The sequence below is a fragment of the Ornithodoros turicata genome, chromosome 2 (assembly GCF_037126465.1).
Source record: "Ornithodoros turicata isolate Travis chromosome 2, ASM3712646v1, whole genome shotgun sequence".
In the NCBI taxonomy this organism is placed as follows: Eukaryota; Metazoa; Arthropoda; class Arachnida; order Ixodida; family Argasidae; genus Ornithodoros; species Ornithodoros turicata.
Genome location: NC_088202.1, coordinates 32,057,758 through 32,080,205, shown reverse-complemented (window position 1 = coordinate 32,080,205; position 22,448 = coordinate 32,057,758). Strand labels below are relative to the sequence as shown.

General features: G+C 46.0%; 1 protein-coding gene and 1 long non-coding RNA gene across 3 annotated transcripts in view; one reads left to right on the top strand and one right to left on the bottom strand.

The window, feature by feature from the left end:
• Positions 1–21,170, top strand: part of LOC135383310 (A disintegrin and metalloproteinase with thrombospondin motifs like) — an 88,207-nt gene extending 67,037 nt beyond the window's left edge. The window contains exons 12-14 of the mRNA XM_064612824.1: positions 5,569–5,776; positions 13,408–13,542; positions 21,058–21,170. Coding sequence (XP_064468894.1) covers positions 5,569–5,776; positions 13,408–13,542; positions 21,058–21,114 — 400 coding nt within the window. The 3' untranslated portion in view covers positions 21,115–21,170. The remainder of the gene's footprint in view (positions 1–5,568; positions 5,777–13,407; positions 13,543–21,057) is intronic.
• LOC135383311 (uncharacterized) lies at positions 12,258–21,097 on the bottom strand. 2 transcript variants are annotated; one of them, XR_010419802.1, is made up of 3 exons: positions 21,011–21,097; positions 19,615–19,954; positions 12,258–13,656 (listed from the first exon to the last, which is right to left on the bottom strand). It is a non-coding gene; the product is annotated as an uncharacterized LOC135383311 (long non-coding RNA). The 2 variants fall into 2 exon arrangements; XR_010419801.1 differs by having other exon boundaries at positions 19,615–19,947; positions 21,011–21,095.
• Positions 21,171–22,448: the final 1,278 nt, after the last annotated feature.

Here is a 22,448-nt window from a genome sequence, read left to right as displayed (position 1 = left end):
CTTAAACAGATTATCACTAAACATGTTTCAGCGTTTTTGAAATAATATACAACATGTAGCTGTTCATGCACAGCACGTTTTGCGAAAGGGTTTCTCTATTGTCACTTCAATTCTTGGTCGGGTTCACGATCTTCCAATGCTTCGTGTAAAGTTTCGTACGGTAAACTTTTTTAGAAACTTAAAGCGTATCTGAAAGAATGAATTCATGATTAAAACCGCTAAAATCGGAACAAGGACGAAATGCGGACGACACACGTGTGTGTCGTCGGTATTTCGTCTTTTTCAGATTTTAGCGCTTTTAGTGATGAATTAATCCATTCACCAACAGAACCAAATGCCAACTGTGAACAGGCATATGAAAGAAAATCCGTCTCGTCTCGTCGAAAAACTCCTCTCGACTCAAGTGAGACAGGAAAGGTAGCGGTCTTGTACAGGACGAGTCATAGCCCCCCGGGAAACCTCCATATGGATCTTCTTTCTCGTTTGGATCTTTATTCCCTCCGTCACGAGGCCACGTTGGAACTCCTTTGTGTTGTACAGTTGCAGTTCGTTGCAGTGACACATACACATTATGCAATGCACATATGCGCATTGCATACGTGCAATGCACGTGACAAGTAAGTGCAGTTCCTTGCAGTGAGACACGTCTCCTTGCGTACATTTTTTCCTCCTAAAAAATATGTAGTACCTATCCACGGCTTCGTTTGCGTTCGCCCCTGCCTCCAGCCAAGCCGCATCTGCTACGAGCTCTTCAAGCCCCTATCTCATTTTTAGGAGCAACAGGTCTCCTGCGTGAGCTCTGAACATTCATCATCATTCACCATCTTCTCCCTCTAAAGCCATCGGGTAGGGTGCCGCCTCTGCACGAAACAACCCACTACATCATCATTACTTAAGCATTCGCTGTTATTGTTGTTGCTTACTGTATTTCATGAATTCTTCACAATTAATATTTTATAATAAGCAAATAATAATAAGTAATAATATCCTTAATATGTAAACTGCAAGGCAGATTATATTTAAAAAATCTGTCGCTAATACCGCCAACAAGCCATCTGCTGGTTCCCTGTCCCCCTGTGTGGAAATGACAATCCGTCAGGTGAGTCGAAGCGATTCCGATCACCCGGTACTTCAGCTTGTACTTCGAGAGCTTGTGGATCGAAAATGCTATCATCAAAGACATATGGGGTCAATTCAAGAATACCGGGCCTCGAACCACGAACATGGTAGAAGGCTGATACAACGGCCTACTCAGTCGAATCGACAGGCGGCACCCCAGTTTGGCAGAGCTGTTGCAGTGGTTTCGAACCTCGCAGCATGCCACTCAGTATCGGATGCATGCTCTGAGGCTTGATCCCCTCGCCATAGGAAGACCACAATGCCCAAGCGTGCTTTGGAGGAACAGAGTGTTGCTTTCCGAGATGGACAGATTAGTAGCAGAGCACGTCCCCACGTTTCCTGATGTTGTGAACTACTTGGACTCAATTATTGATATTGACGTGCTCCTTGCAAGCTAGGGATATTTTGAAATGACTTTGTGACTGTTGCAATGCAATGACACCTTCCTGCAAAACGAGAGACTGCTAAATTCGTGTCCGGATAGCGGTGAATCACAACGAAGCATTTTCTTCTCTTAGGATGAGGAAGTTAGGGACTATTGCAAAACTCTTATGTGCGTGGCTCCAAATTTTTGCGAATCCGGCAAAAGGTATATATGCCATACGGCCTGACATTTTTGGTTATAGTTTAGTTTTCAACAGCATCGGGGGGGGGGGGGTATATATTTCCTCAATAACTCGGGTGTAATTCGGTTGCGCTGAATCTGATTCAACCCAGTTCTGGTGGGATCTGATTGCATCAGGTGCAATTCTTCGGTTTCCTCTGCATAATACACGTTACACACCAGTAGACACAGAACAGACGCAGAACATACCGCAGTGTCTTTGTTTGGCGTGGCGGTTGTTGGACAGGTCGCGCCCTGCGACCGAGTCGTATTAGACGGGCGGATTCCCACGGGCGGAAGTTATGTGGTACTTGTGACTAATTCCAATCGCCCTGGTCCAGCGGTCTTCGTGGAAATATCGGGTTAAACTTCATACAAACTGACAGTATGATACGATGGCCCGCTCATTCAGCATTCTTTTCGATCAGATATACACACTCACGCGCTTCCTCGCTTAGATTCCCTTTCCCTATTGACCTTTATGCCGCATGGATCTTCTTTCTCGTTTGGATCTTGTTTCCCTTTGGATCTTTTTCCATCTGTCGCGTGACCCCGTTGGAGTTCTTTCCCGATGGATTTTTTCCCCCGTTGGATCTTTCTTCCACAAGCGTTGGGGGAACTCTGTTATTTGAATTGGACTTTGAGACACGCAATGCGTGTAGTCTGGCTCCTTTCATGCAAACGCTGTGTCCTCCAATAAATATAAATATGCAAAGATCGCACGGGACCCTTACACTTTGACTTGAAAGAAATGGAGACAGTACGATGTCGAGTCGTCAGATTTATATTCAGAAGATTCGGCAGAATTGAGCCTCGTACCATGGTGGTGGTAGCGGTGGTGACAAGATCGGCTTGCCGTTGTTGACCTCACTTAGTGGACAGTGCCACGACAGTAGCCAGGATGCGATGTGATGGTATAGTAACAGATGTTAGAATGATAATGGCCGAGAGTTAAGATGTAGGCCAGTGAAAGTCCGACCAAGCAAACTTAGCCTCACAGTCTTCGAGCGAGTCCAGACTCCTGGAGAGAGCAGACGAGGCTGCGAGTTTCTGCGTGTCTTTCCGTGAAAGAGCCCCTGGGGCGTAGGACATCATCCAGCGTACAGTTCCTGCAATGGCTCCCTGCACAACGCAAATTGCAGACATTGCAGTGTCAGCAAACTGAAACTAACAAAGACCACCTGCTTCACTGCAGTGCATATGCTGTGGTGCGGGAAAAAAATACCTTGGAGTCTCGTAGCATAATGTGTTGTAGGGCAACTCTTAAACCAATAGAACGGCTGTCTTCGCGAGAAAAGTTCGCTATGTTTTTTTTCATAAAGAAAGATGTCCTTCATTGTCGTAAAAGCTGCCATTATTCGAAAAAACGCTTTCGAACTTAGAAGTCGTGATCTGTGCTCAATAAAGGAAATCAATTGCAGGACAGCCCTCTTTAAATTTTCTTTTCTGCTGCCCACCATAGAGGAATCGACAAACTATCACTAGATATCTGTAACGCAGCTTCTTGTGCATTATTTAAGCTAAATTTTAATAAGCATCTTTTGATTCCAGGCGATCTTGATTGAGTGAGAAAAATTTAAATATGTTGCAAGCTTGTTTTTCTTTTTTTTGTGTGTGACCATTGCGTGTGATAGCGCCCTGCTGTACGTATGCTTTTTCCAGTAGTTGTATCATTTTGTAATTTTTCCACTCCTGCATCACTCTAATAGGAGTCGGTAGTATTTTATTAGACAAGTAAATGCCTACAATCGACCTCACTCAAAGGCTGAGTAAGTAAAATGGAAATCAATGTCCTGTGTTCACATCACGCGCTTCCACGAATTTCCCAAAGAACCTGCAAAACTCCATAGCTTCGTGTTACCCTGAAGCAGGTGACGTCATTGAGAGCATTACCATCCGTCTCCTAGCAGCAGCGCGAGCACCATCTTGGTCTTCGCTCCCCGCCCCACGTTGCAAGAGAACACCGGCTGTGGTGAGTAGGCGGAAATAGGCCTTTAAAAGGACAAATATTGCAAGCCGGATGGCAGACTGCGAGCACTATCATGTCATACTTCTCAAAATTTGAAAATTATTATTCTTTTTCGTCAACAGAGAAAAATATTTTGCGAGAATACAGTGTGAGACACGTGGACTGTAATGGCATAAATTCCGTACGTCCCTGAAGACATGACATTGAGCCCACAGACTGAGAAAGTTCCTCGACTTTTGAAAGTCACCAAGAAATTCTTGGTGACTTTAAAAAAAAATCATTTTCCGGAAATACTTTTCCGATACCGACTTAAGAAAGTATCGCGATACGCACTCCGATACCGAAAAAGTATCGATTACTGTAACGGCGCTACTTGTAACGGCGATACGTACAACACTGCTAAGAATAAATGATACTTTGTATGGTAAAGGCTCCAGGATTAAAACATGTGAAAGTGAATGTGAAAGTGAAATGTGAGTTAAAATTGCGACATATCATGCGAAACATGCCCAGAAACTGGTTTGGGTAAAGCTATATCTATATAACACTGAAAAAATTACATTGAGACTGGACTAGGATGTTTCTGTTTCAAGAAAACTCCGTAGTGATATGTGAAGCTTGCATGAAAATGTTGCAAAAGTCGCTCTACACTCTTGACATTTGAAAAATACAAAAAACAAAACGAAAGGACCAGGGGGATAAAAAGAAGCAAGCAGAGAAAATTATAACTTTGCTGCTTCGGCCCAAATATAGTGCTTTCCCCTCCCCAAAAGGGGGTTCTGCCGCTTCGATATATGTGGTTCAGTACATCTTGAACGCATGTTACTGCACGCAATAGTTTCTGAGTAAAAGAGTTGCTTCTCTGCATGTCGTACTTAGCGAGATACAAACGCCACTTACGCACCAAGCTCTGACGTGAGAGAAGCGACAGCTACGTCAATTTTCTTTGGTAGTCGTAGCGTAGACATGTGACCTCTCCCGCGCTGGCTCACTGGCGGAGACGCCCAAAGTGACGTGAAAGACGGAAGAGTTTCTGTAGTCGCGGTAGTCGCCGTTCTATGCGTCTATCACCCCCATTGCTGTAAAACTTGGAATGCAGATTCATATTGATGCGAATAATTTTCTTGATCTTTATACATGATAATTTGGGATTCGTGACGAACCCCGTATAAACGATTAGGCTACATTCTGGGACACTACGCGGTACTGCACTTCATACAAGACAAAGTGCCACTACGTTCCAAACCTCCTCTCTTCAGAATTCTACCTATGCCACTGCAATCTGCGTGTTTCACATTGTACTCTCCCAAGACGTTCTTTCTCTATCTTAAAAAATAATTTCTAGGTTTGAGAAGTGTCACCTCATAGTATGTACAATCTGCTGTCTCCTCACCATAGCTGCTGACAGTCTTCCACCGTAGGGAGGAGAACGGAGACAGGGAATGTGCGTGTGCTTTTGCTGGGAGACAGAGGCGAGAGAACATCATGACGCTACCTACTTTTAGGGCTACTGAATCCGTGAAATTTTGCGTGTTATTTTGGAAATTTGTGGAAGTTCATAATATACTGTCTGAGTCCTTGAGCGAGGTCGACTTATATTACGAAATAAAATTAATGTATTTTTTGTCTCGAGTGACACCTTAAGTTAACGTTGTACTCCATAAGAATGAGGCTAAAATGTATACTGAAAAATGAACGTTTCAAAACGTATTTTTCTCTTGGAATAACATTTCTTCATTTCGGACACTTCCCCACGCCTTCGCGGCCATTTCGTTTAATGTTAACGGCTAGGCATGCAACCAACTTTTCGTGCCGTCTTTGCTAGTGTCTTGTTCATCACGTCAAACTTGTAACTTCCGGTTGCATTCTACTCCAGGGATCGCCTAAATGCAGATATTGCGTTCAAAAAGGCTAACCCACTGAACAGCGAAGAAAGTGATGAGAGAGGATGCTTTGATCCACAATATTTTGATCAGACTCTCGACGTTCTTGGAAGCAAATTACCTGGCGAGGTAGTCGACCAAACAGAATTCTGCAGGGTTGTCATGCCATATCCAGAAAAGGACTATATTCACCTTTGCGAGGTGAGCTATTTTGCATCTCCTACTAGTCAAGTAAGCAAATCTCTGAAGTGCATGTCGTGAAGAAAGAATGGATTTTGTACGAGGTTATTTTACCATGTAACACATAGCAGGGAGGTGGATTCCTCATCTTCCTCAATGCTTGTCGTCACCGAGTGGGTAAATTTGGGGAAGCTACCTAGAAAAAGAAACAACTTCTTCTTCAAGCGAACCCTAGCTTATAGAATGTAACAGGCCACGAAGACCGCTGACAGCGCCTTCGTGGTTCCGTCCCCGTGATATCATCCTACCATAAATTCTTGGATTTGCTCGAGGATTTCTGCTTGGCGAAGTGAGACGATTGCACAGGGGATACAGCACCTCAACATGAATAGCGTCATGTATTTTATCTAAAAATAATAATGTTTTTATGTCTTATTCGGCACGTCACTGGAAGATTGGTTGGGAAAACTCCCCACCGTCTTACACCAGGCCTCTCATAATTAAAAATTAAGCAAGCTTGATCATGCTGACAAACTCTGGGTAACAGAGAATGTGTCTAGATTACCATACAGTGTGATGAAGCTTTTTCGATAGCATGATACGTCAGTGAGTCTCCGTTGCAGGAGTGGCCGAGGGATAAAGTATACGTGCCTCATAGCCTGAAAGTCCACTGTTCAAAACCAAGCGCCTATCGAATTTTTCTTCCGTCGCTTTTTCGTGTGACGGTTGAACCTGACGCCGGACTGTGACGTGACACGCCGAGAATTATCGTATAAACACATTCTGTGTTAAAATCCTGAATCACCCCCTGATAGATGTGTCTCTGCGAGACCCAAGCTGCACCAACCTCGTAGTACGTAACTCACTGCACATGGCTGATATTCAGTGTAGCATTGGGCAACGCTTATACGAACGCTTAAGGAAAATACAGCTCCATCGAAGTGCCCGTTGACAAACGCGACGGCGAGCGTCCATGTTCATGTTTACGCTACTGTCGATGCGCTCAAATAAGCGTTTATAACCAACGATTGTCAACAATATTCCAGTATTGCATACATGATTTTGTCGATGTCAGCGTGCGTACCCCTAACACTGGAGTTGCAGGAGTACTACTTTCTCTTGCAAGTATGCTTCTGCATATGAGCCGTTTGTTACGAACCGGTAACCGGATTGTTTTTTTTTTTCGATTTCAGTTACAATTTCGGTTCATGAGTGACCAGAATTTTCTTTTATGTACCGGTTACGGTTCCCGAAAAAAATTCCGTTCCAAGGGGTTTTCGGTTATCGGTTCAGTTCCGGTTTCAGTCCTTGTAAGTTCTCCCGCCAGCACTCTGCAGACAAACGGTTACCGGCTGACGCAGTTGGTTGCTGGCTTTACTATACACTGGTTGCCTCTATGACAGTGCCACATCATCGCTCTCCTCCTCCCCGCTATTGGGCAGACTCACGCCGGCGCCACCACTCACCATGACGATACCGCCCTCCGTCGCCAGCGCCGATATCCCCATATACTGCTGGTATCATGCTACCTTCGGTGCACAGGCTCACCGCTGTCGTCATCCATGCACGTGGTCAGGAAATGAAGGCGGCAGAATTTGCTGGGCCCCACAACAGCCCTCTCTTTTATGACACTGACACAATCAAACACATTCGTTTTCTCATCGACACGCACGATGAAGTCAGCATCTTCCGCCGCTTCCGTCTGAGCGTCATCGCACGTCCGACCATACCTTCCAAGTCAACTCTTCCCCCATCAAGTGTTTCGACGAGCAATTCCTCACCCTGAATTTGGGGCTGCGTCACACCTTTCAATGGGTCTTCACAATCGCATGTGTTTCAGACGCCATCATCGCGGCGGATTTTGACTTCTTGGTCGACGTGAAGCGACGTACGCTTCTTGACAACAACGCCGGCCTGTCTCTTCCTGGGTCACATGCAAAGAGCAAGCCGATTCGCCCTGTCCTCTTGCGACGGGCAGCTTCACCAAATTTTCGAGAAATCCTCTATGACTAAACGGACGTCGTGAGATTACCACCCATGGACACTTCCCCTCGTCATTCGACGCACCACATCCTAACCAGAGGCCCGCCTGTATACACGCGACCACTGCGACTACCACCCGGATGCTTTCCCATCGCAGGTCGAGAGTTTGATCATCTCTTCACCATCGGGTACATGTGCCCATACAGGAGTCCTTAGGCCTTGTTTGCTGCCCCAGCAGTCATCACCACCGACCGGGGAAGACAGTTCACATCTCGCCTTTTTGCTGACATCTGCCGTTTTGTTGGTATCCACTACAACGTGACCACCGCGTACCATCCCGGCTCCAACGGCATCGTGGAACGTTTCCACCGCACACCGAAGATGTGCTGCGCACCTCCGATGGCTCACCTCAACTCAACACACAATCGAACGATTGCGCTTAATTCTTCTTGGTATCCGGGTTGCCACGGAAAGTGATTTTCCCGTGTGTCCCGCCGACCTCGAATATGGTGCACTCTTGCATCTACCAGATCAATTTTTCGATCCTACCACCATAGAGAAACCCGCGCCACTCTCTACTCTTAGCCATTCGTCTTCAAGACTACTGCGCAGAACTCCGACCGCCGCCTACGCGTCACGCTTCATCCCGAACTATCCGATGCACCCTTTCCAATCTATTCACGCGAAGACAAGACCCTCACGCTCAATCTTCCAAGCCGTGTGGATGCCGTCTCTATTGATCCTCTCAAGCCTACGTTTTTCCACGCTGCAACCGATGCCCATCGTAACCACTGCTGACAGGGCATCCAGTCTCTCCATCCTTGTCCCAGCGTTTCACGAGGGCTTGGATGCCAGCAGCGTAAAAATCCTTACCGGCGCGTAGCAGCTATGATCGGACCGCATTCATGACCTCGTCGTCGCAGCTGAAGTGGCGGCCCCCAAGGAACGCCTTCAGTGGCCCGAAGAGATGAAAATCGCTGGGGGCGAGGTCTGGACGGTAAGGGGGATGTGGCAGCAACTCCCAGCCAAGCTCCTGTAAGGTGCGTGTCGTGAGGTGCGCGGTATGCGCGCGTGCATTGTCCTGTAGGAGGAGGACTCCTTTGGTGATCAGGCCCGGCCGCTTTTGCTTCAGCGCCTTACGCACATCACTGAGAACCTGGCAGTAATATGCACTATTGATGGCGGTACCACTGGGCAGAAAATCAACATGAACAACGCCAGCCTTGTCCCAGAAAACCGTGGCCATGACCTTACCCGCAGACGGGGTGATTCGGAACTTCCTGGGAGCTGGCAAGCCCTGATGCTTCCACTGTTTTGATGCGCGTTTAGACTCAGGAGTGAAATTGTGCACCCACGTTTCACTGCACGTGATGATCCGATCAAGGAACGGCTGTCCTTCAATGTCGAAACGGTACCTTAGCTATCGGGAGTTTTCCCTTCTCTGCCTGACAAACACGGAGAGCTGCATCGGGACCCAACGGGCACTAACCGAAACTGGAGGTGTTCGTGAATGATAGTGTTCAACGTTCCCACGGAAAGGTCCGTCTGTCGAGCCAGTTCGAGACATGTTATCCGTCGGTCCTTGAGGATCAGGCGCTCCACAAGTGTGATGTTCTCAGGAACTCTGACAACTGGGCTCTGAGTCGCCCCGGCCGGGATCGTCCTGCACTGATGTACGACCGTCTCGGAACCGTTTGCACCACTCAAACGTTTTGCTGCGGCTAAGTGTATCGTGGCCATACTGAGGCTGAAGTCTTCTGTGAATTTCAGATGACTTTACGCCTTCATTCACGAGAAACTTCATGACAATTCGCTGTTCGATGTGCGCGCTCACCTCGTTGTCGGCTATCTTGTCCAGCACGTGTCTTCTGTTTTGTACAAACTTTGGACCACCACGTGGTGAACGCGGAGGCCTGTCGCGTGTTAAAATGAGAAAAAGAAGTAGCGCGAGCCACTTGTACACTCACGAGACCGAAAGTCCCGGTTTGACTTGAACGCCCCTCGTACATGGTCCCGGGTTGTTCGCACTTGGCAAGATGCACTGCCTTTTCTGTGGGCTTTTTACACGTTTTCTAGCTTTCCTTGGCGCCATACCGCTTGAAACACCATGGAGAACCAACAGTAGGTGGTTTCATCAGCAGGTTTTCCATGGTGTTTCAAGCGGTGTGGCGCCAAGGAAATTATGGGCTCTATGTGGGCGCCTGCTCTTGTCTACCACGTGATTGCACACGTGATCCAAACAACAATGCGGCCTCCATGGATGAAAAGGGATCCGGGTGAATCTTGTGTTGTCCGGAGGTCGACATTGAAGGGCACGCGTATATGACCCGTGCATCTCGATCGTTGGGCCTCTCAACATATAGCGGCACCGGGCGGAACTTGTAGCGGGAGTCGCTCTCACGTGTTGGCTTTGGCGGCGTGCTATAGCAGTGTTTTTTGCAAGTCATTTCGTCGCTCCTCTTTCGCTATTTTTGCAAGAGCTTGCTGAATTGCGCATAACCGCCACAGGCGATGCGCTCGCGCGTTAAATGCAGCGTTTATGGCTGATCAAACACGTATACGAGCCTCGTTTTAGATAGCTACATCTTAAGCCCGAATCCCATAGCAAGCGACACGCGGCAGATACACGCGAGAAGCGACAAAATCGACGTCACTGCCGCCACACGACCGTCAAAAAAGCTTTGTCGCGGCTCAATATTTCTGCATCTACTCCCAGTAGATATTTGTAGCATGTCGCTGAGTTCGTTGCCTGTTGTTTGACAAAACCAGCTAGATTTGGCGGCGTGAAACAAGAACTGAACGCGTGGGCAAGGGAGAGGGTGGAGAGGGCAACCAACAAGACTAGCAGACGAAGAAGTGGGCGGGGCGTTGGGTACTTCAACCGCAGCGCCAGTGCGTTACGGCGAATATTACATAGCAACATCATTACAATTTCTCCTCGTTTTGACGAATGAAATACTATTTTTGGTATATATATGGCAATTTACAACTTAGCTCGAATAAAATAAGCATTGCTTCTCAAAAAACATCATTTCTCGGTGACGAAATGTCGCTGCTCAAGTGGACCAGGAAGTCGCGCCATGACCAGACGCGACAGCGACAAATTCTGCAGCGCGTCGCGTGTCGCTTGTTATGGGGTCCGCGCTTTAGAGAAGGTGTTTCATTTTAGCTTGCTACATTTTAGCGTGAAAGCTCATTTATGGCGACTTGGGGTGGTCATTTCATGGCAACACAGGCTAGCGCTCGGAAATTGCTAGATCGGCGCCCACGCTGTATCACGTGACCATTACCACCCTAACATGAGTGCCAGGAACCTAGTGGTTTTAGCCGCTTGGATCACCCTAGGGGCATCGCGGTCGTTTGTCTTCGGGTTTCGTCGTCTGCTAACCCACGTGAACTTCGACGTGCGGGCCAATGCGGGCAATCGCCACACCCGTAGTACGGGTGGGACGACACCGCATATAGTTGCGCAACCCGCTGCCCGGTTGTATCCAGTCTGGGGGGAAAAGTGCTAGCTAGCAAATTCCTAGCGGTCGGAAAGCGCCACACAAACATGCGAGATCTGTCAAAACCGGAGTGGACAGGCGGAATCTGGCAAAGAACGTTGTCACGAAATGACTATCGAAACGCCATTTAACGAGTTACGTTTTATAGACCACTGAACGTTTTAGTGAACGCCCTTCTAGTGACATAATATTTTAGTGGTGGCATGCGCCTTGAGCGAACCAGCAGTCCGTTTAGTTAGCTATATAGTTAAGCAGTCTAATTAATTTAATTACGTAAAATTAAAAATATTAGCTTCTAAAAATACACAACTGCTAACATTCAGTTGATTGCATTCACACATCGCGCTCCACGTTGATTTACATCTTGGTGTTTGTTAGGACAGCCCTACGTGTAAGGTGCACACCATACCATTATTGATAATGTGTGTATGAATGAGGGCACATGGGTGCATTTTGTTTCCATTGGATACTTGAACTCTTTTTGCTGCTTGTTATTAGAGGCGTGGTGAAGTTGGGCCGCGATGGAGAGACAGCTACGGCTGGCGTCTTTTCCAGGGAGTGCCTTGCGGGTAGGCCTTGGGAGCTGGTAAGGTTCGGCAATAAAGTCGAAAGAAGGTTCCCAGAATGACACTGTCTTACATGACATCCACTGTTCCTAAAACACACAGTGTGATAGATTTTAGCCTCTGGCAATGAAATATGACAACAGAAGCAACGTTTTCTACCCCTCACAATAGTAAAAAAAGCGCATATCTAATGAAAAGCATGGGTAATATCCGTACACCTGGGAATAGTCCCAGAATATCGTAATCCACATACAGAGTCCCACAGTATCCCTATACAATGCAGAAACCCACGTTTTTAATCAAAACAATGGGTAACACTCGTAGACATGGGAATAGTCCCGCAACACCGTAATCCAGATTGACAGTCCCACAGTATCCCGTTATGGTACAGAAACCCAGAATATTAGTGAAAAGCATGTGCAACATGCATACACATGCGAATTGTCCCAAAATACACAGAAAAAAGTCATGTAGCCCACACATATTCACTTGGATTAAATTGCATGAGAAACGGATTAAATTATGTGAAATGAGAATTAAAAATAATGAAAGGAGGATTAATTCCGACGGCAAATGGATTAAATGTCATGGTATAAGGCTTAAAATGTACGACAAGAGGATTAATAACGCCGAAAAAAGCTGTAGTCACAGCATATGAACTATGCTGTACTGCTTTAGAAATCAACATTTTTAACTAAATCGTACAGTTAGTGTGGAAGAATGCTTGTGATTTATTTGTGAATATGAATGCTCATGGGTTCGCGCTGTCCCCGGAGTTCAAAATACGCGACTTTTAGAACAGTCGCGTTGAGGCATACAAGTTTGAAGCCATCGTGGTTCACATTAGTACTGCAGTGTTCTCGAGCTCCTTGAAGCACAGACATATTCGATTTTTTCGGTGTTATGGCGCATAAACCACACTGGCACCTAAAGCAACAAGTGCTCGACCAAATATGAGGACACGAAATCTACAGATAATGTTTACGCGTTCGATCAATGTGCGGTAAAAAGTTAATTTACCAGTCTATCAAAGTCAGGCAACTGGCGACGTTGGCATCATGTGTGCCCGATGTATGTGGAGCTCCGACCTGGGTTCGCGTCTGCATCGCTGACGACGTTTCGAAAGCAAGTTTCCGAACTCCTTCGCATGCAACAGAACTTCCCTCTTGGGTCGCAGATAGGTCGCCATACTAGCTTCGACGTCCATTTTGAAGAGCCCTTACTAACAAACAAACCACGGAACCTCTGGTGCTGGGTATCTTCCAAAGAAATGTATCCTCGAGATGACGTCAAACAAGCGGAAGTTCATCATATACGGGATAGATTCCGGCGCCGATTGCGCGAGTTGAGGGGCGAAGGCAAAGCTGGTTTTCAGTCCCTGTTTGTTTGGCAAACTGCACTGCCATACACAACCGAAATATTTCACGTGTGGCTTGGAGGCATATTATGCTTTCATAATAGATGCAAACGAAGAGTTTGCCCAACTTCTGGTCAGAGTCACTTTAAGCTAGCTGGCGTGCCTGTGTATAATACCGTCTGCAGCACACACACTTTCCGTTACTGATCTTTCTTTCTTTTTGTTATTTTCGCTTTGCAGAATTGGTTCCAAAATACGCGCGAGTGGCCAAAAGTTGACTGCGTGACTCGTTGCTGCTACGGCAGTGGCTGGACTTTGTACCAGCAAATTGCTTACAAATCTCTGGATGGCTTTAAGTGCTACTTGAGCAGACAGGTGAGTTCTTCTTTATGTGTGCGTCATCGATACCCGCGAAAACCTGTCTGTGAAGCCTGTGAGGAACTCTCTTCGTGGCTTGCTGTGAGAGAGCTTTCCAGTAACGATGCACACCTGTAAAAACAAAAGCATCTGTTAACGCGTATTAACTTTGACGTGAGAATCTTTGACATGACCAACGTTACTATAATTCTGCACCTATTTCAGAGAAATATATAAATAAAAATTGGCTGCATCTTTGGGCAATCTGTCAAACGCGTTTGAACTGGGTCAGTGCGGACGCCCGAATATCAAGAGCGGTACTATAAAACTGAATAGTTTTATAGTACCGCTCTTGATCTTTCTGCGTCCACACTCATTTCTGTGTTATTGTAACTACAGGTTTTCCCGCCCATTTTACTCTAAGTGCCACCTGATTTAATCCAGGTGCCATCTGAAATAATCCAGGCGCCATTCAGTTTAATCCGGGTGCCATTTGAAATAATCCAGGTGCTATTCAATTTAATCCGGGTGTCATCTGAATTAATCCATTGTGTTTTTAAGCACTATAACCGTGTATATACACAAGGGACATCCCCCGCAGAATATTCTAGAGGAACAAAAAGTAAAAAATAAACTGCTGATGGGACTGCAGTTTTGCCGCGTCTTATGCTGAGCATTCCCACGACACCGACATATTGGGAGTTGAAGCGGGAGTATGGCAAACGACACCATTGGTGCTGTCGTCTACTACGGAGTCTCTTGTGGCTTAGCTGCAGGATATTCCCCGAGAGTAGAAGAGCGCGAAAGGACATGACACACATAGCAGACGACACCGTTGGCCCCGTCGTCTGCGAAGGCATATGTTGTGATTGATCAGCAGGATATTCCTAGGATTAGAAGAGCATGGAAAGACGACGCATATAGCAGACGGCACCATTTGTCCGGTCGTCTGCTGTATGCGTCGTCTTTTCATGCTCTTCTGTCCCTCGGGAATATCCTCTGCAGATCAATCACAAGATGTTCCTTCGCAGACGACAGGGCCATCGGTATCGTCTGCTATGCGTGTCATGTCCTTTCACGCTCTTCTGCCCGCAGGGAATACCCTTCAGCTCAGTCACAAGATATTCCGTAGCAGCCGACAGGACCGATTGTCATCAGCTATGTGAGTAATGCCTTTTCGTGCTCTTCTAAGCGCGGGGAATATCCTGCGGCTCAATCGGAAGATATTCTGTAGCAGACGACAGCTCCAATGGTGTCGTCAACTTGACGACGACGTCAAGACGATACCACTGGTTCTGCCGTCTGCTACGGAACATCTTGTGACTCAGATGCAGGATGTGCGTCATGTCTTTCAGGGCGTCACAAGATATTCCGTAGCAAGTGGCAGGACAAATGGTGTCGTCTGCTATGTGCTTCACGCCTTTTCGTTATCTTCTAACCGCGGGTGATATCCTGCAGATCAGTCACAATACACTCGTTCGCAGATGACAGGACCAATGGTGTCGTCTGCTATGTGCATCATGCGTTTTCGCGCTGTGCTAACTGCGGGGAATATCCTTCAGATCAGTCACAAGATATTCCGTAGCAGACGACATGACCAATGGTGTCGTCCACTATCCTTCTGCTCCCCATATCTCGGCGCCATGCGAATGCTCAACATAAGACGCAGCAGAACTTCAATCCCATCTGCAGCTTTTTATTTTTCCTGCCACTGCATGTCTGTAGAATATTCCACGGGGATGTCCCTCGTGTGAAAATACGGTTATAGTGCTTAAAAACACAATGGATGAATTCAGATGGCATCCGCATTAAATTGAATAGCAACTGGATTATTTCAGATGGCACCCGGATTAAACTCAATGGCGCTTGGATTATTTCTGGTGGCACCTGGACTAATTCAGATGACACTTGGACTAAAATAGGCGGGAAACCCTCTAGTTAGTTTTTCTATTCTCTCTTCTTCTTCTGTTCTCTCTCCACAACTGTCACGGATGTACCAACATGGCTGTCGACGTTATTCTGCCTTACAAGGCTAATACGTACATAAGCTTAATACGTACTTATGAATATCAAAACTGTGAGGAGGTGGAGGGGTGATGATCAGGGGGATGATGAATGATGAAGAAGCCAGGCTAATAATATAATACAACATTTATTAACTGGCATGACAGTGCGTGCGAGCATTACAGAGCCGAGTCGTCAAGTCTCTCTGACGGCGGGTGAGGAGGATAGCTACGACAGAGGTTCCCGCACTTGTGTGCTCAATAAAGTTAAAGTTAAGAGGCGCCGCCGTATAGGAGCATTGGTGGCAGGACTAAATACGCTTATAAAACCTACTTGAAAATCAGGGTCCAGATCACATGTGGTAATAGACTAGGTCCAGAAGGGTTGTCCTAAAGTTACGTTTCCTGTCCCGTGCGTCCTAGTGAAGACATGTTGCCGCGATGAGGACAGATGTAGACTAAATTAGTTCCCCAGGTATGTCTGTACCAGTAAGCACCAGTCTGCACCAGTTGGCGGGCGAACATCTAACTAGAGATGTCACGAACCTCTCGAGGTTCAAATTCGCAAAAGTTCGCGAAATTCGAACTTTTCTTCGAAAAAGTTCGCAGAAGTTCGACTTCGACTGCGCATGCGCACCGATCTCGTTACCGGAAGCCGAAGCATGTGTTTCGCGACTCCAAAGGCCACCAAGTAATTGTGGTATGTTTAGATTATGACGTTCTATATTTTTCTGCCTACTATATATTTATTATTATTATTACACTAACAAGGTGGATTGAAAACCTGAAAAGGAGAAAATATAATGCGAGCCACCTGCTGGCACTACTGAGAACGCCGCCGGACAACAACCGTATTTTCCTGTGCGTCGCTTGTTTTCAGCAGACACTGAGACGTAGTGCAGTAAGGAATACAGCCATTTGAGGATCTCTTACCTGCTTTACATTCCTATTTCAAACTCCCGTCTCATCACAAAAATAAGATAGTCAACCAGCATATGTGAGAAGCATGACACGCGAGAGAACTGTTGTACGACAGGCGTTTGCACTGCTCGGGCCGGGGAGGACGCCAGGCGTCCTCAGATATTTCAGATCATTTTAGCACTCCTCGTTGACATGAAGAATTCAATGAAAGCTCTTGGAAGGCGTGTACAAGACATCACAGGCTAAGAGAATGAGGACAGGCTCAGCACCTCTCAGAGGTGCTGAGCCACAATGCACAATGGCACAATAGACAATAGTGCCCAGCGCCCTCTCCTACTGCCACGCACACCAGCGCCCGCGCTCCCTCTCACCAAACTCCACGATGTTGGAATCACGTGACTGCATCCCTTCGGCGGCTTGGGTATGGTGGCTAAAAGGGTGACGCCAACGCGCGTTCCGTCTGGAGAGGGGAGCATTCCTTTGAATCATGCCTAGGCGCCTGTGGCCGCAGTGGCGCTTCTGTCGGCTCTTCGGTTGTTTTCTTGTGGTTTGCTACTGCACGCTGCACGTATTGTTGATACGGGATGTTCCTTCTAGTGATGGGCGATAGTCATTCAAATACTATCGATAGTACTATCGATGCTTGAGATTAATACTCATTTGCGAAAATGTATGAGTCACTGCTCCCCGTTGTATTATCATCATCCCGTAAAGCTGTTGTTGTTGTTGTATTATCAAGCTAATCAAATGCCTTTGTTTATACTTGCACGGTAGATATTTTTGAAATAGCTTCACACCGTTAACATGAAAAAAAAAAAACGATGACATAGAAAGAGTAGTTGCCGTGGTTCCGAAAAATAGACGGGAACTTCTGTTTTAATTGCTTGAAAGAACAAATCAGAACAAGAGACATCTGGTTTGTTGTGCGCTATGCGTACGGTTAATACTATTCAGGACAGCTGCCTATGCTGCCAAACTTATGTTACTGTCACAGTAATACGGGCTTGTGACAGTTACAGGCCACAACCCTGCTGGAAAAAGCAGGCTCAATCTCATTCAGCGTCCGCATCAATTTCAATTAGTTTCAATGACAATTTATGCATCCAATTTATTTAATGTGAATAAAGCAGGTATTTCTCGTCGAAGTAATGAGAGATGTTTCGGGAAAAGCGAGTTTATGTTTGAGCGCTCCAACAGATGTTGTGGCGGAGGAGTCTTCCAGGACACTAGGAGCTAATTTGTCCAATCGGAACCAATGACGTTCAATGAGAACTGGGGCACCCAATTCATTTTATGTGAATAACGCAGCTTTTTCTCACTGAAGTAATGAGAAGTGTTGAGGGAAAGCTAGTTTCATGTTTCAGCGCTCTAACAGGTGTTGTGATGAAGAAGATTCAGAGGAAATCAATATATAATTCCTGCTCAGAAATGCCAACTTTATAGCGATGTATGCATACTCGGATATTTCATACTTCATGAACTTCATATTTTATTTTACATGCTCAATTTCTTTTTGTTGTTTCCCCGAGAGGTAACTGTCAATAACGAGCGAAACGCGATCGTCGAACTGCATGCGAAAAAGAGAATTCAGAAGAATTCCGAGACTATTGAGAGTTTGCAGGAGTAAAACGCATTCAGAAAGTTTCGCTTTCAAAAGGAACCTGTGCTATTGATAATAATAATAATAATAATAATAATAATAATAATAATAATAATAATAATAATAATAATAGTAATAATAATAATAATAATAATAATAATTTTTATTAGTGCCCAAGAACGGCCGCTAAGCCCATGGTGTTGGCGCACACAATACACATAACTCAGTGGATACAATAGACATAAACGCACAAATAATTATGTACAGACATATATATAATACATATACAGTGGGATACTAACAGAGGTACATTACAAACATAACAGACATACGTACTTACATATTTACAGACAAATACACCACGCAGTCCACGCGATGAAAGATCAGCAACAAAACTACATAACACGCATACGTACTTACATATTTACAGACAAGTATACCACGCAGTACATGCAATGAAATATCAGCAACAAAACTACAATACATAGATTACGCGCAGCACATAAGTTATAAGATGGAATGAGACGATATACTGTACAAAACAAAGGAAAGAATATCACGATTGAAAATTCACTGATGAAGGAAAGAAATAACGAGTTCAAGGGATGCGCTGGAGGTGTGCAAAATATCACATGTGGGGGGAAGCGAGTTCAGAAGAATTTGACATCGGGTAATTGGATCGCTGGGGCAGAAGCGTTTAACGTAGAAGACTGGTGGATTACTAAAAGCCGCGCGAGGAATACAAAAGTTTAGAAGGCTTAGCAGGAGTGGCGAATCAATACGGGCATGGACATATTTGTACAGAAACAGGGCGTCGGCGATAGAGTGACGTGTGGCCAGTGGGTGAAGGTGAACATATTGCAATAGTGTGTCATAGTCGTACAATAACTTTTTTCGTAAAAAGCCATTGTGTATGAATATGGAGCGCTCGTTTTTGTACAGCCTCAAGACGCTTTGTATCAGTACCTGAAAGTGCGTTCCAAGCAACAGAGGCATATTCAAGCCTGGGAAGAACATAGGACTTGTAAAGTTTAACGAAGACAGCAGGAGTCTGAAACTCCTTGCATGTATATGACAAGAGGCCCAGCGTGCGAAGACCGGGAGAACGAACCGCTGTGACATGTTCATGGAATAGCAGCTTGGCATAAAAAATAACACCTAAATCTCGGATACTGTCAACACGACGTATTTCAATGTCGCAGAAGTATCGAAACACAGATATGTTTGTCTTGCGTGTGAACGAGACAACCTTCGTCTTTGCGCTGTTAATTTTGAGAACGTTGGCACTGCACCATGACAGTATATTGGATATATCTGCCTGTAGCTGTAAGCAGTCGGAAACCGAAGAGATCACTTTCATTAATTTGAAATCATCCGCATACTGAAGTAGAGTAGAATGTTTGAGGCAGGATAATATGTCATTCACAAATATATTAGAAAGCAGGGGACCTTGGTTTTCAGTCCTCGTTGGAGTCACCTCCCCTTTTAGCCATCATAGCTGGGGTCACTCTTCCTATGTCAGAACTTCACCTCAGTGCACGGAACCGCCACGTAATGGCAACTCACCAGGTAACCGGGAACAGAACGGAGCGGAACCGTCATCGGCTGTGCGTTTGAGAGTACTGGCCTGTGGACGCGAGTAGGTCGGGAGAGAATCCTATTTCTCCTCACTCTCTTGTTTCTTCTCTCTCAAGCTATCGGGAAGCAGTCAGGAAAATGTTGTCGATATCAGTCAGTTTTGATGGGCACATTGCGACCCCGAGCTTCTTCCGGTCGGCTGTGCTGCTTGGGAAGTGAGCTTTGCGTATGCACAGGATGTGTACACGTTGCGTGCACAAAGCGCCTCTAGGCCTCTGGGTGCCCGGGTTTTCCGGTAGAGCCGTCTTCTGGTCCGGCTGTCTGCAGCCTTAAGAAGATTAGTTAAGGTGCAGGCGGATCCAACCGGCGAGGAGGGTGGACATGGGACAATCCAGAAATGACACATTTACATATTATCTCCATAAGGCCTGGTGCGCATCCAAGTGGTGGTATAACCCCTCATGGTATGCCACACCGCACCTGGCGTTCAACTTGTGCAGTGCAAGGGTCAAACCCCATATTATGCTTCCGGTTCAACAAGTAGGGGACATTCAGCCCTACATGAGTGCGCTTCGGTCGCAGATCTTACGCTTGCCCACGAACCTACACAGCAGCAACGGGCCCTCTTTGCAGACCAGGACAGTTCTATTCACTTTAGTTAAATCTGATTTACCGAAACCTCGTAACAAATTATCATTTTCCTAAATTAGCTATATGCTGCGGAAGCTCGACCTTGGCGGAAGGAGTCGCATCAAGTCCGACATCGATCTTCTGAGCTGTAACGTTATCGAATGCCGGGCCAGGACATTAGCACCTATAGGAGTGTGTGCACAAGACGAAGCAGGGCCCAGATCTTGAACTCTCACATAGCAAGCGTTATCGTTATTTTTAAAGTTGGCGCACTCCAAACGTCATGGTGAAAACCATTTTGGTAAGCTGTGATTTGCAAATAAACGTTGCGATTGACCCTCGCGTAAGAGCTTGTGGTGAATTGCAGGCAAAATCATGCATTTAAGTTTGAAGACAAATCGAAGATCTGGGCCCCGAATCCAGAGAGCATACGGAGAGGGAAGTCAGAGTGGGGTGAGGAGACCGCCTGTGCCTAGCTTGAGGGAGGGAGTTCACAGCGAACCAAGTAAAACTGAAGTAGACAGGAAGAACTACCCTTAGATTAGACAGGAGATTAGACTAGACAAATAAACATGCTAGTCCGGACGGTGGTCAGGACTTGCTCTATACTTGCAGTCCGGGACAATACAAAGGAATACCAAACATCACAACTACTCCAAACGATACTCCTATACTTAGAATGCATTCTAAGGATAGGAGTATCCTTTGAGCATACTGAACATCCTTGGAGAATATTAAACACGAATGTTCGTACCTTTTTCACTACGTAGGCTTGTACAACATGTGTAGCTTCTATTGCAGATTTGCTATGCTGGGAGGTGCGTGGATTCTGGGACTAACATCAACACGTACGGATAGAAAAGAGCATGTTGTACACTCTGTATTGGATATCACCAATAAACAATGGAAGAATATCGCTAGGGCTCGTTAAAATAGATGATGTGCCAACTGTTTGTGGTGCAACAACATTTCCGTGTGCTAGAGATTACAGTTACTCTACGGTGATTATGATTATCCGTGACAGAATCATGGAGAGCGAGTGTACTATACATTGATGCAAAGTGACAATGCTATCCTGCTTGTCCGGTTACACAGTATGCGATTTCATTCATCCATTCATGCCCTTTCTGGCTGCAGCTTCATGAAGGTAAGTTATTGCACTCTAAAAACAGAGCCGCATAGCACGTACCCGGACTTCGAACACAAGCCTTGAATTTCCGAACTGTTTGGGTGAAATCCCGACAGGTGGCAACCGTACCCGACATTGACTTGATGGCCTGTGCCACCTGGCAATTTGTATCGTCTCTTCTGAACTTTGTTGAACTCAGGTGTGTAGCTTCGGAACAACTCGTACTTGAAGAGCGACGAGATCTGGGATTTTTGGTATGGGAACATAGTACTACTCAGCGCTAACACGGTGAAGACTTATGAGACGGACACACCACACGCACATAAATCACCAACAGATGGTATGCAAATGAGGCGCAACCAGAACTACGCACGTTGTGAATGCAGAAATGACATCGCTTCATGTTATCTGAGCCGGAAAGCGGACTATGTGGCCATCAGATCAGTACCCTTTTCAACCAGTTCCATTACAAAGCACGTGTCCCTACGACGCGAACGGCCGTCGCTCTTTTCGCTCACTGCGCTCGCCCGTCACTGCGTTCGCTCGCGAAGTGTGTGGCCTTGGTTTCGGCTCATTTGCATACTACTTACCCTTACAAAATGGCTGTTGACCTTTTGTTTCCATTCTACCGAACTTAGTGAACAGAGAGCACAGACATTCAGTAGACTTCCTATTGGCCTTGTGTTTACCTCACATATTGACTTTATGTTGACTTATGGTCTTGTTGTCAATTATTCCCAGGAAGGTAACAGGTCTTTCTGTAGACTCTTCATATACTTTACACAAATTTCGTGTGACCTTCATGTGTAAGTCTTATGTGTGATCTCAATTTCTCTGTTGACTAATTGTTGCGACTGAGCTGTCAATGAGTGGGCGTCACCCACGAAGCTACCTTCGTTCTTTTTTAAAAGGCTCGGCGACCGTTACGAGAGGCACTCAGTATATTATTCTTAATCCAGGAAGATACATGATGTACTGAAGCCCGGTTAACACCATCCCGCGTATGATGTGAAGAGTTTTTGTGGACTTTTTGAGACCGTTATATTGTTCACTCCATTGCAAC